The sequence below is a fragment of the Salvelinus namaycush genome, chromosome 31 (genome assembly GCF_016432855.1).
Source record: "Salvelinus namaycush isolate Seneca chromosome 31, SaNama_1.0, whole genome shotgun sequence".
Taxonomy (NCBI): domain Eukaryota; kingdom Metazoa; phylum Chordata; class Actinopteri; order Salmoniformes; family Salmonidae; genus Salvelinus; species Salvelinus namaycush.
Genome location: NC_052337.1, coordinates 38,473,520 through 38,488,047, shown reverse-complemented (window position 1 = coordinate 38,488,047; position 14,528 = coordinate 38,473,520). Strand labels below are relative to the sequence as shown.

At 41.7% G+C, this 14,528-nt stretch overlaps 1 protein-coding gene and 1 long non-coding RNA gene across 3 annotated transcripts in view; one reads left to right on the top strand and one right to left on the bottom strand.

Annotated features, from left to right (window-relative positions):
• The first annotated feature begins 6,521 nt into the window (after nucleotides 1–6,521).
• Nucleotides 6,522–14,528, top strand: part of LOC120025479 (exportin-7) — a 38,593-nt gene continuing 30,586 nt past the window's right edge. Inside the window, exons 1-8 of one of the 2 annotated variants that reach the window (XM_038970036.1) lie at nucleotides 6,522–6,597; nucleotides 12,238–12,384; nucleotides 12,522–12,615; nucleotides 12,710–12,791; nucleotides 12,878–12,962; nucleotides 13,058–13,123; nucleotides 14,088–14,192; nucleotides 14,321–14,486. In XM_038970036.1, the coding sequence (XP_038825964.1) occupies nucleotides 6,580–6,597; nucleotides 12,238–12,384; nucleotides 12,522–12,615; nucleotides 12,710–12,791; nucleotides 12,878–12,962; nucleotides 13,058–13,123; nucleotides 14,088–14,192; nucleotides 14,321–14,486 (763 nt within the window). In that variant the 5' untranslated portion in view covers nucleotides 6,522–6,579. Of the gene's footprint in view, nucleotides 6,598–12,237; nucleotides 12,385–12,521; nucleotides 12,616–12,709; nucleotides 12,792–12,877; nucleotides 12,963–13,054; nucleotides 13,124–14,087; nucleotides 14,193–14,320; nucleotides 14,487–14,528 lie in introns of both variants that reach the window. The other variant, XM_038970035.1, reaches the window with a different exon arrangement.
• LOC120025481 lies at nucleotides 8,031–13,029 on the bottom strand. Its single transcript, XR_005473027.1, has 3 exons — nucleotides 12,765–13,029; nucleotides 8,442–8,582; nucleotides 8,031–8,345 (listed from the first exon to the last, which is right to left on the bottom strand). It is a non-coding gene; the product is annotated as an uncharacterized LOC120025481 (long non-coding RNA).

The following is a 14,528-nucleotide window of genomic DNA, read 5'->3' as shown; positions in this document are numbered from 1 at the left end:
AGAAAGTATTCAGACCCCTTGACTTTTTCAAAATGTTGTTACGTTACAGCCTTGTTCTAAAATCGATTAAATAAATAAAAATCCTCAGCAATCTACACACAATACCCTAGAGTGACCAGAAAAACTGAAAATACCTCATTGAGCTCAGGTGCATCCTGGTTCCATTGATCGTCGTTGAGATGTTTCTACAACTTGATTGGAATCCACCTGTGGTAAATTCAATTGATTGGACATGATTTGGAAAGGCACACACATGTCTATTGGTATGGACATTTTTATGTTTGTACTTTTCTAATAACCAATTTCTGTGTTCTGTTTGTGCTTTTCTATAAACCAATTTCTGTGTTCATGCAAGTGACTGATTGAACGAATCCTCACTATCAGTATCTGCAATTTGGCAGTACGCCCAGAACCTTGTTTAGAGAAAGGGATTTCTCAGTTTTCCAGGTCTCAGCTTAGAGAGAAGAAGCGTTGTGAGGTATTTGTCTGTCAAGTGCATGACCCAGTATTGGTCGTCACATGAATGAAGCAAACATTAATTCTGAATGATGAATAAGCTAAATCATGCAAATATAACTTGTCAGTATATAAGGGAACTAACGGGACTGCCCTGTTAGGGCTCCTGACAGACGTTCACTATGGTGCATCAAGTTTGTTGGAACCTCTCCAGCGCGCTGACAGTGAACAATCATTCATTTAATATTGACTTCGGGGCCTCCTGAGTGGCGCAGTGGTCTACGGCACTGCATCGCAGCGCTAGCTGTGCCACTAGAGATTCTGGGTTTGAGTCCAGGCTCTGTCGCGACCGGGAGATCCATGGGGCGGCGCACAATTGGCCCAGCGTCGTCCAGGTTAGGGGAGGGTTTGGCTGGCAGGGATGTCCTTGTCCCATCGCGCACTAGCGACTCCTGTGGCAGGCCGGGCGCAGAGCATGCTGACACGGTCGCCAGGTGTACAGTGTATCCTTCGACACATTGGTGTGACTGGCTTCCTGGTTAAGTGGGCATTGTGTCAAGAAGCAGTGCGGCTTGGTTGGGTTGTGTTTCGGAGGACGCACTGCTCTCAACCTTTGCCTCTCCCGAGTCTGTACGGGAGCTGTAGCGATGAGACAGGACTGTAACTACCAATTGGATACCACGAATTTGGGGAGAAAAAGATGTATACAGAAAATAAAGATCAAATAAAAAATATAGAAAATAAATAAATAAATAATAATACAAAATAATATTGACTTCGAGTGTCCCTGTGTAAGAATTTCCTCTGCAATTTGGCGTCAACAAACAGGATGATTGATTCTGCTTGCGGAGCTTTCCAGTGTGGGTCTGCGAGGAAAACCGGTGGTGCGATTTAAGAAGCGTGAGGGAAATTCCCATCTGACCAATAGATGACGAGACCCGCCCAGACCAGACCCTTTGTCACGTTCGTCGTAAGGAGGAGACCAAGTCGCAGCGTGATAAGAATACATTCTTCTTTAATCAAACGAAGACCACTTAAACAAACTAACAAAACGAACGTGAAGCTATTAATAAAGAGTGCTGACATGCAAATACACATAGACAATAACCCACCAAACCAAAATGGAAAATGGCAATCTAAATAGGATCCCCAATCAGAGACAACGATAAACAGCTGTCTCTGATTGGGAACCAATTCAGGCCACCATAGACCTACATTTACCTAGACAATACCAAAACCCCATAGATATACAAAAACCCATAGACAAGACAAAAACACACATACCACCCTCGTCACACCCTGACCTAACCAAAATAATAAAGAAAACAAAGATAACTGAGGTCAGGGCGTGACACCCTTACTGTGAGCTGCCCAGGAGGAGACACATCATCCGCAAAGCAATTTGAGGGACGACAACTGATTTTAGTAAGTCAATTTAAATTAATTTGTATAAAAAATGTAAAATACAAATATGATAAAACCAATAAAACCAAACATAAAGATGTAGAAGGAGGGTACCACTAGTCTTAAGTAATATCACAAAGTGTTATTCTATATGTATGGGAAGAGGCAAGACTACAAAGTCTATAGAGACCATAGCATTTCTTACTATATAAATTATTAATATTATGGATGCTGAGGGACTATGGAGGCTGTAGGGACTATGATGCTGTAGGGACCATAGATACTATGGATGCTATAGGGACTGTGACGCTATAGGGACTATGGATGCCCAAGGACCATGGATACTGTAGAGACGATGGCGACTGTAGAGACTATAGAGGAATCGTTGAAGATATATATGACAGAAGAAGACTAGAGCTAGTCTTAGAGAGAAGACTGGAGCGAGGGAAAGTAACGATACCATGCCCTGCTGACAGCTGTCTGTAGGCATTTATAAGAGAAGTGTATACGTGGTCTGCAGCCACTGGTAGAGAATAGGATAATGTGTACTACGTGCTATTCTATATGTATAGTGAAGATACATATGGTGCATAGGAAGTAAGGACAAAGAATTGTTGAAGATGCACATGGGGTAATAAGGGAGATTGCCGAGTGTGTTTGGGAATAGTACTAAGTGAATGTGGATGTGAAAGTTGTGTATGGTTGTGTCAGTGTGGAAAGGACGTGTTAAAAGAGCTGTCAGGGGACTAGCTCCAGTGTGAATGTGGAGTGAAGTGTGAGCTGAGTTTTCCAGTTCTGTGTGGCAGAGTTTAAAAAAAATCTATAACGTTATCTAGGGGTTCCGTCCACCACTGCCCATCGTAGTCTGAGACTACTAATAATAGCATGTGGTGTTATTGAGCACAGGGTGTTGTTTTATATGAGTGGTGTGGATGTGAATACCTAAGTATAGAAGTTATATTGGGAAAAGTGAATGTTAAGATATGAAAGAATTGAAGTACTATTTCCGAATATGCTGTTAAATAGAACACTAGAGCGAAGATTTAAACCCCTGTATGAATAGAACACTGGTGTAGAGGAGGAATTTGTGATGTAACACAAATGTATAATGGGTTACATGAGAAAAAGTAACATACTATTGAGTATAATGGGTTACTAGAGATCTAATGAAGTAACAATAGAAAATGTATAATAATATACAACTTGCACATGTAGATGTACGTAAGCGGTGTAAAAGTATTCTGAGGAATGTTCAGAGTGGCCCCTTTATGGATCATTTGAGAAAGATAAGGTTAAAGCATTGTACGGGACTTGACTTACCCCTAACCAATAAAACTATAAACGCTTATGAGATTTCTTCCACCCTGGTAATACATTTTGAAATAAACCCCATTCCCTGTTAAATAGAACCAATGATTTTCTGTATTCACCTACTCAACTGTTTTACGTGCTTGGTAGAGACTTATTATGGGCAGAGCATGCCATCTACGGGGGACTGACAGACAGTGCCAGCCCAGTTAATACATATAGATCCCTCCAAAGCACTACATGTTACTCTTGAAATATTGGACATGTAATAAGTGTGAAGCAGAAAGTGAATATCCCACAGAAATTTGAAATAAATATATAGAGTAACATTGTCATGACTCTCTCTCCTTGGTGAGGATCAAAGGTGCCAGATCAGCTTGGCAAATGGCTGACAGATATCCAGACCTCCCCCTCCCCATCTCCCACAGGAGTGGAGAGGGGGTGGGGGGTTGGGCCAGTTTTATGACTCTTAACACCCGGTCATAGTGTGCCGAAAAGGACTCATTTTGGTCTCTAGTATTGGAAGACTGAAATCTCCTTTGCTACAGAGAGACTCTTGTTGCCAAAAACTTTTTGAAAACATTAGAACATTATTCCTGACATCCAAATGTTTGGAATGATTAGTGGGTGTCTAAAGAATAATCATGTCATATTATCTATTATTTTGTGATGTCATTAAGGATGGTATAATGAAATAACTGTAACTCTGAAAGTGGACATGTTCCATTTATCAAGTTTACATCTAAATGTTGTATAAAATATATGATTAAGTATGAGAGTACTTTTGTGAAGATAGCAATGTGATTTTATTCTTCTAATGAGATAATTGTTTTATATAAACTTTTTTTCTCAGTCAGTAACCATGCCCAAGTGAGCACAGACATTGTGTCGGCGTGATGGACGATCAACGATATTGCTCTTGCTGCGGGTGATTCCTTGATCCACCTCTACGCAGATGACACAATTCTGTATATACAGTATCTGGCCCTTCTTTGGACACTGTGTTAACAAACCTCCAAACAAGCGTCAATGCCATACAACTCTCCTTCCTTGGCCTCCAACTGCTCTTAAATGCAAGTAAAACTAAATGCATGCTCTTCAACCGATCGCTGCTCGCACCCGCCCGCCCGCCTAGCATCACTACTCTGGACGGTTCTGACTTAGAATATGTGGACAACTACAAACACCTAAGTGTCTGGTTAGACTGTAAACTCTCCTTCCAGACTCATATTAAGCATCTCCAATCCAAAATTAAATCTAGAATCGGCTTCTTATTTCGCAACAAAGCATCCTTCACTCATGCTGCCAAACATACCCTCGTAAAACTGACTATCCTACCGATCCTTGACTTTGGCGGTGTCATTTACAAAATAGCCTCCAACACTCTACTCAGCAAATTGGATATAGTCTATCACAGTGCCATCCGTTTTGTCACCAAAGTCCCATATACTACCCACCACTGCGACCTGTATGCTCTCGTTGGCTGGCCCTTGCTACATATTCGTCGCCAAACCCACTGGCTCCAGGTCATCTATAAGTCTTTGCTAGGTAAAGCCCCGCCTTATCTCAGCTCACTGGTCACCATAGCAGCACCCACCCGTAGCACGCGCTCCAGCAGGTATATTTCACTGGTCACACCCAAAGCCAATTCCTCCTTTGGCCGCCTTTCCTTCCAGTTCTCTGCTGCCAATAACTGGAACGAATTGCAAAAATCACTGAAGATGGAGACTCATATCTCCCTCACTAACTTTAAGCATCAGCTATCAGAGCAGTTTACAGATCATTGCACCTGTACATAGGCCATCTGTATATAGCCCATCCAACTACCTCATCCCTATATTGTTATTTATTTTATTTATATATTTTTTGCTCCTTTGCACCCCAGTATCTCTACTTGCACATTCATCTTCTGCACATCTATCACTCCAGTGTTTATTTGCTAAATTGTAATTATTTCGCCACTACAGCCTATTTATTGCCTTTCCTCCCTAATCTTACTTCATTTGCACACACTGTATATATACTTTTCTATTGTGTTATTGACTGTACGTTTGTTTATTCCATGTGTAACTCTGTGTTGTTGTTTGTGTCACACTGCTTTGCTTTATCTTGGCCAGGTCGCGGTTGTAAATGAGAACTTGTTCACAACTGGCTTACCTGGTTAAATAAAGCTGAAAAAAAAAAAATCTAAAATAAAAACAGGCAACATCTGTACCAGTTCCAGCCTTTCAAGGAGCAGGACACTAATCTGGATGCCTATAATGAATTATTTTATTTTCTACTTTATTTAGTAAATATTTTCTTACCTCTATTTCTTGAACTACATTATTGTTTAAGGGGTTGTAAGTAAGTATTTCACAGTAAGGTCTACACCTATTGTATTCTGTGCATGTGACAAATACAATTTGATTTGATCTCTCTCCCTCCCCAGCCAGTCTCCTGCTGCAGACAGGTTAGGTCAGACTGTGACTGGACAACACCAGGGTATACCTCTCATCTCACCAGCAGACCTTCCCATTGAGACATGATGACATTTACAATATATTTTCCTGTAGTCATAAAGCAGGCACGTTTTATAATTTTTTTCAACCAAACTATTCAACCATAGACTGTTAGAGGGGGGTGTCATCTGGTGGTAAAACATGGAACTGTCCTGGAAATCCATATTCATGAGAATGGCACTGGCATGACCTCACTCAGAATGGTCTTGTAGGCCTACTGGTCCATCTGTGATAATGTAAAAGTGTAACAGAGGTGGTCGACTTGAGTAACGTTAGCTGAGACCTGAGGACTTGTTTTGGCTCCCCAATGGTTCCCTGCGCGAATGCACAGGTTTTAGTTTAGGGGTTTATGTGCTTTTTTGGAACCTGGAGATCCAAGCTCAAATCCTGTCAGTAATTAGGTCAAAATGGGGTGAAGTGTAAAGGTAGTTTGCAACCAGCCTTCTGTGATGTGTAACCATATGAGACCTGAGACTTCTGTTGGCTCAATGGGCTCATCTAGACTGTGAAACAAAGCATTATTAAAGGAAGCAAAGGTTTACAACATTTATGTCCCCAATCCCCAAAGCAGACACATAGGACTGGAAGACTACATATTTAACCGTATTTAACTACTGTTTAGCATGCAGTGCCACACTCATAAACCTTTCTATAGTGTTTGATTAAACTAATTTCAGAACAGAAAATAACGGAATTAAGCAGTTTCCCTTTAAGAGCCATGTCAACAAAGAGCGGGGTTTGCTTTATGTGAGCGTTATTTTATTTTACGGATTTTAAAATTCTGTAAAGTTGCACGGGGCAACTTTCGTAACGATTGCGCGACTCGCGAGCGTAAATGCTTACTGAATGTGAAAATCTGCGCGCATGCACTTTGTTAGGGGGAGTGAGAGAGGAGCATGAATGGAGCAAAATGGCGGATCATGTGCAGGTAACCACAGCTTTATGTTTTTGTAGTATATAAATCCACAATAACTATTTGAATGAGCTGTAATATATATTTAGATAAGTTATTTGATATATAGAGTGAATGCATCCATTAAGCAGTACCCGTACAGGTTGTGTGGGATATATGTATAGGATGCGGGCTGCAGTGTTGACTTGTGGCCTGTCATCGTGTAACGTTAACTTTCGCCGTTTAGCTAGCTAACTACCCAGAGATGCGGAAAGAAAAATACATTTATGTTTATGGAAGAGGACGGTTTCAACTGGGCGATTGTATCGCTTGTACCGGCTAGTTATTGTGTTTTATCTCGTGCCTATTTAAGGGAGTAATGCCAAACAACCCCTTCAACAGATATGTTCAATGGGTAGGCCTATCTGTTAGCTAGTAGAAGATGGAGGGGGGCTAACTTGCTACAGTAACGCTAGCTAAGTTGTTAGCTAGCACTAATTGGTTAGCAACTCAAGACAGCATTCGCCGCTCTGAACTAAAATGTATCTAATGTGCAAATGTAATTGTTTGATTGTGATTGGCTTGCTTTGTCAGACCTCAATGTTGTGCTATTGGTTAGCGAACGAGTTAGCTGTTGCTAGCTTACAATCAGCACAATACATTTCTCCCGCGCTACCCCTTTCGAAATATCATTGCGTTTTTACACGCTGTGAGCTGGAATGTAGCTAGCTCGACAGCTCGGGCATTGTTGTTAGTTGGCTACTTAAACCACACCGTGCACATTATGCAACCAAAACAATGTTCCATTGCGAAACTGACACGCATATGTAGCTAGCTGTCTGACATGGAGCATAGCATTAACAAATCAGCTACCATTTACCTTGCACAACTAACGTTAGCCAGCTTTCCAGCCAATTCTACATAGCTAGCTTGTGTGCTGGCTATGTCGAGCTGTCATGTGGGCACCTTGTACCATTGACATTAGGTGGCACTTACAGCTGTCACCTCAAGCAATGAATACATTAACTACATTGAAAAACGTTAACCTGTAAATGTACAGCATTATACTGGCACCGGAGTTGCAAGCTTAATAGGTGGTTAGAACGTTGGGCCAGTTGCCGAAAGGTTGCTGGATCGAATCCCCGAGCTGACAAGGTAAAAATCAGTCGTTCTGCCAGTGAACAAGGCAGTTAACCAACCCACTGTTCCTAGGCCGTCATTGTAAATAAGAATTTGTTCTTAACTGATTTGTCTAGTTAATAAATAAAAACATATTTTTTTTTATCTCAACCCTGCTGTGCATTTAGAGATGCTGTAATATTTTACAGTAAAGAAAATAGTACTATGAAATGTATTACAACATCTTTGCTGTAAATGAAAATTACAGTATTAAGCTGGCAAATCTGGTGTCTTAATCTAAATGTAAGACAATACATTTGTACATGCATTTATTCAAATTGGTAACAGCAAATTAACAACAGAATTGGCAATAGAAGTAACAACAGTTAACACGTGTAACTAAATAAGAGCATCATTACCACACTAATTTAAAAATTATATTTGGGGTGTGCTGTGGAGGGAGAGACAAGGGGGGGAGAAGGAGTTAAAATTGGGATATGGTACAATCCTAGATCTATCAGAGGCAACTCTATTTGGGGTAAGAGGCAGTGAAACATACAACGAGACCGTTTGGACAGAAGAGAGAAGTCAGCACAGTTTCAGGTGTTCCTCATGGGGCTCCGGAACAATCATCCTCAGTTTGGATTTGTCAGCTCTTCTCACCCCTAGGACAAGCATAGAAAATAAATCAATAGAATGACAGCACTGTGGGTAAAAAGACCGATGACAAGGGACATGTCAAGTTGTGTGTGTACATGTACCTCACCAGAGGTCTTCATTCAAACTCTGTGAGCTCTTGGAAGAATGGGGCAATGTAGTGGTTGAGAACAGCTGGCTTCCTCTGGGCCACCTTGTCATGCACCTTGTTCCATCTTCAGTGTTCATCTTGGGTTGATTTGAACCTACAGCATATATCCAATATACTTTATGACATCAATTGAGGCATTGAACAAATTAAAATATGACTGCTAGATAAAACATTGCTATAGCCTACACCAGGGCTCTCCAACCCTGTTCCTGGAGAGCTATTATCCTGTAGTTTTTTTTCGCTCCAACCCCAGTTGTAACTAACTTGATGCAGCTGATCAACCAGCTATTTATTCAAATCAGGTGCCAGGGTTTCTGTTAGCCGGGAAATGCCTGCTTTTGATGTATAAAAAATAAAAAAATAAATGAAAAGTTGGTAAATAAAATCGTTTCTGGCCAAATTGTCTGGGAGATGGAAATACCAGTTGATGTGCTCCAAAATTGGCAAAGATTTTGTTGATTATCCCTGTTTCCAGTGTACCTGCTGAGAGGGGATTCTTTCTCCAAAACAGAGTACACCAGAGACAGAGTCAAGATCACGCCTTCTTGAGGACTTAGTAACAAGGCTGCAAGCTGCTCCAAGGACAGTTTTGACTTCCCAACAGCAGCGACTACCTTTGAGCAGGCCAAAGCCCGCCGCAAACGCAAGTAAATTAGAGGCAAATGATTGTGTTGGTCAGGCCCGGTCCTAGCAGTTCTGCATATGCTGCCCCTGTGTCATGTATAGTATAAAGATTTTGGAATGGCTTGAGTAGAGTAATGATGTGTATCATGCGCAATTGGTTCATTTCAGTTGCGTTTATTCAGTAGCACTTGGAAACGAAACATCGTTGCCAACTATTCACATCAGTGAGTTCGTTTTGCAGTCACTAGGCAGCCAACTGCCTATAGTAGGAAACAGAGTTGTTATCAGTAAGCCACGGATATCACACATGACACGAGTCAAGACCCCACGATGGGTCAAATTACAATAAATTTAACATCACCCAGTAGAAGTGTAAAAAGAGGTATAATTTGAGCTGTGGAAACAAGTGTTTCAAATCAAATTTGATTGTCCAACATCATTTTTATAATTTTTTTCATTTTGTGACTGTCTAGAGTGGCCTCCTTCCACTGCTGTTGTGCTGAATCGTAGCGGGAGTGGGGCGGGCCGGCCCAGGTGTTACTAGAGAGTCATGTTTTGTTATTTATTAAGCCTAATTAAAATGTTCATGCCTAGGCTAAATTAAATTGGAGAGGCCTAGATTGTATTTGCAAATGTGTTTTGTTATTTATTAATTAAAATGTTCATACAAATAGTCGTTCGGGAAATTATATTTTACAGATATATTTAGACATTGTTTTATTACTGTGTAGGCAACTTGTTCTTCAAGGCTACGTGTTTTAAATTATATTAGTTTATGATTTATAGCAGGGTTGAAGACGCAACGGACAATGTTAGGTTTTATTGAAAAGCACGTCATGTTGGCATACTTTATATTAAAAGAACTTTACAGGCTAAATTCTATTCTATTAAGATGAATTGCAATAATCTGAATGTGATTTTGAGCACTGTGAGTGGACGCCCTAAAGCATTATGCACCCAAAGCATATGGATGTCTGGTAAGTTTCTCAAATGTCCGGTACATTGAAATCTTGCCGGTCACGTTGTCCAGCACCAAATTTTCCTCAGGGAACCCTGTAAGGTGCGCTTGATTAGGGTTGGAATGAAAACCTGCTGGATGGTAGCTCTCCAGGAACAGGGTTGGAGAGCCCTGGCCTACACAAAACCACTGATTTATTTTTACCAGACTCACAACCTTTTCCTTTCTTTCTGTGCCACCGAATGTTTGCGTACTATTGGTAAAGTGAACAGGTTTAGCTAATACTGTAATATTATGGAACAATGTTTAAACTAAACAAATGGGGAGAGGCTATACAGACACTCCTGGTCTGCAAACGGTTATGTATCTGACCTCAAGTGTATTCTTTATGGCATTCAGAAGCTGTTGTACAGCGAAGCCTATCATCATCACAACATTTATTATATGGGTGATGTTTTCCTAGGTTGCACAGCAAGATATTGCCGAGCAATTTAGTGAAGACCGAAATGGCTTGTGGCAACGTTAGCCAGCTAGCTAGCAAGTTCGGTTAGGTTAGAAAACATGCAGTAATTCAAAGTTGGCTAGCAATAAAGATACTTATAAGCAAGTCAATCCAGCAGCTGCTGAAAATGTTATTCCACTTCACACTCACTTTACTAAAATAGTCTGAGCTGCATGTCTCACACGACAGCATGAGATTGTTGCCTGGAACAGATCATTTTAATTTACAGTAGGCATACGGTATTACTGAAAGGAAATACATTATGTTAAAGTAATTTTTACCAGAGGCTTCCAATTAGTTAAGTATTTTTCATAATTTTACCCACAATGGAGTCAGTGTTTAATGCTGTAAAGCACATTTACTGTGCTTTCTACAGTGTTTCTGTTGAAATGACAAAGTCTTTGTGTATATCTGCCTCATGCTGTCCATAGCTCCTTTTTGTGTTTGTAGTAACCTCAAGCTGTAGGTGACTACTTAACTTAGCCAGCTACACTGCTGATGCAACAGTGTCTGGCTAATCATTTTGTTGATAGCTAAGTCGGATATGTAGCTACCTAATGTGTTGATTAAATTGTCATCACCCCTCCCATGTTAATTCTGTGCAGAGAAATACACATTTTAGAGATCTGCAGTGTCAGTATTTAGGTAACTTTAGCTTAGCGGGCTCGTGAGCGACCCGGATAGATAGCTTATCAATAATTACTGCAGGTGCATTCGCACTGAGGGATGCGCTTTCTGGTCAGGATGCCTGACCGCGTGATGTAACAGTCTCTTATTGCGAAGTCATCATGCACGACACACACACACACTGCACGCTCTAGACACGCACATTCTATTTTGTCCTGCTCAGACCATTAGATCTTGACGCGGTTCTCAGGAACCTGTTATGACATGATCTAGGTAGCCCACATCCTTAGCCAGCTATGTACTACACAGCATCAGGACTGTGTATTCATAGGAGCCATATTAGTGTGTGTCAGCAGTAGTGTTGGGGTATTGAGCTCTTATCTATGCGTGGCAGTCCTCTTCTCCCCAGCCATGTGGCTCCCACCCTATCTATACTAGTACATACTGTACTATATCAGCAGCTAGCATTACACTATCTTTGGGATTCTGCTGACTAGTCTTTTAAACAATATGGTGTCGGTCAGGCTAGCTGGGAGGTGCGTGATTGGGTAAACAGTTCTTTACAACAATGGTGTTACTGACGGTAGCTGAGGTGAATAGTCGGCAGAAATGTTACTGGTGGATTTAGTGTCAGTTAGGGGGATGGGTTTAGTTGGTATGTTAGTAAGTTAACTAACCATTACCCCAGTACAACACACTATCTGGTGACTAGTCCCACCCAGCCCCTTTAACCACTACTACACTTGTCTCTGTCTGTCTAGCCCCTGTGTTTCTATCTAACGAGGGGCACGTTCAATAGGGTGCTACTGAATGTTTATTTTGGTTAACTTTCTCCTCGTTGTAAAAATGAGAGCGAGGCATGGCTGCTGTGTAAAATAGGCTGTGGTCTTATTTCTGTCTGAACGTTCTACATTGTTGTGCCGTACTGAACACAGCCTGTTTACACCTATACACCCGTCTCCTGGCAGTTGACAAGGGACGCTTTTGGTGCTCTACTCACTTCATGTCTCTCTCTCTCTCTTGTGTGTGTGTGTGTAGAGCCTAGCCCAGTTAGAGATCCTGTGTAAGCAGCTGTACGAGACAACAGAGACGGGGGTGAGGCTGCAGGCAGAGAAAGCTCTGGTGGAGTTCACTAACAGCCCTGACTGTCTCAGCAAGTGTCAGCTACTACTGGAGAGAGGCAGCGTGAGTAGTACACACACACTGACGCTATATCAATAAACTGTTGATATTACATTTATTACTTGATCAAAAAAAGCTCCGCTGATGTTGCGGTGTCTCCTGTCTATGCCTGTATCCCCATATTCCCTCTCTCTCTCCAGTCTTCCTACTCTCAACTCCTTGCAGCTACCTGTCTGTCTAAACTGGTATCGCGTACAAGCAACCCTCTTCCTTTGGAGCAGCGCATTGACATCCGTAAGACTCACACATCACACCAGTCTATATTCATGCTCTACAAGTCAGTCCATAAGGCTCATATCTGTGTGTGTGTGTGTGTGTGCGCGTGCAGGGAACTATGTGCTGAACTATCTGGCGACGCGGCCGAAGTTGGCCGAGTTTGTTACCCAGGCTCTGATCCAGCTGTACTCCAGGTAAACCTCTCTCCTCTCCCCTCTCATCCTCTCTCTTCCTCTGTCTTCCATGTGAGTTATTCTCTCCTTGTGTTTGTCTCCTCCAGGATCACCAAGCTTGGCTGGTTCGACTGTCAGAAAGACGACTATGTCTTCAGGAACGTCATTGCGGACGTCACACGCTTCCTACAGGTACAACCGTGTGTGTCTGTGTAGCCAATAGAATGTGTTTTCTTGAAACAGGAAGTGAGCTGATCGAATCTGCCTGTATCTCTGTCTGTCAGCAGGACAGTGTAGAACACTGCATCATAGGCGTCACCATCCTATCCCAACTGACCAATGAGATCAACCAGGTACACTACCTCTCCCTCTTTCCTCTCCTCCACATCTCTCTAGTGTAGCTTCTTGTGTTATTGGCATATTCAACAGCGTTTAAGAAATCTATTAACACTGAAGGTGTCTTGTGATCAAGGCATTAATGTTTTGTGATCATTGGTGTAGTAAAAAATGTTAGCTAACGGGTTAGCAATTAGCATGTTTGACATTTCAGTGGAAATACTACTACTATCACCTTTTTGATAAGCGGTTTAGCAAAAAAAATATGTCCCGTATTATCGGCATATTGGCCACCGTACTATTTTGTTCAATTACAAGATCTATCTGTTTAAATTTTGTTTAAAAAAGACACCAACCTCGTATCCGAAGTCTTTACTAGATAGTTGGCTAGCCTTCCAGTTAAAAAAAAGGAAAAAAAAGGGCTGTCAGCTTTCCATTGCATAGCCCGGTGCGCCCTCCTGTAGACTCTTAATGGTTCTTCACCAATATCTTCTTCAGTGTTGTAACCAAATAATGTCGCCATTATTTGTTTTACAGATTAATCTTATGGTTTGAGAAAGCAGATAACAGTTTAATATTCACATATACATGAGTATGAATAATTTAGGTAAAAAGTTTGATATTAAATGTGTGGTCTGTCGTTCAGTCAAATTTTACAATAAACAGCGTGTCCCACAAAATGTGTGTTACTTTTTTTGAAAACTCAAAACCTAACTTGCATAACCTGCAATGGAAATCGATGGTCAGCTAGCTCGAAGGGTGTCTTTGGTCGCAAAACCTACCGTTATATTCCAGGCCGTTTAAATGTTGCGCTCGAGGTGATTTAATCATCCAACCGCTATGGGGTGTCTGATGTTAGGGGGTGTCCGATGTTGGGGGGAAAATGATCTACTCTTATTTCCCCTTCTTTCCTCTCATTTAAAGTGGTGGTGTTGTATGTGTTTTTGAAAGTGTGTGAGTTAAATCTGTGTTTGTGTACAGGCAGACACCAGCCACCCACTGACCAAACACAGGAAGATTGCGTCGTCGTTCAGAGACTCGTCCCTCTTCGACATATTCACCCTGTCCTGCAATCTCCTCAAACAGGTGTGTGTTTAGTGGTGGTGGCAGTAGCAATAGTCGTAGTAGCAGCAGCCTGTGTGTTAGATTGTAGTAACGTATTGACATTTCCAGTCGTTCTTGGGACATAAACGTGTGTGTGTGTGTGTGTGTAGGCGTCGGGTAAGAACCTGAACCTGAATGATGAGAGTCAGCATGGTCTGCTGATGCAGCTGCTGAAGCTCAGCCACAACTGTCTGAACTATGACTTCATCGGAACGTCCACAGACGAGTCCTCTGATGACCTCTGCACTGTTCAGATCCCCACCTCCTGGAGATCAGGTGACACCTTCTGCCAATTCTGTAAAATAGCTGTGCTGTGCC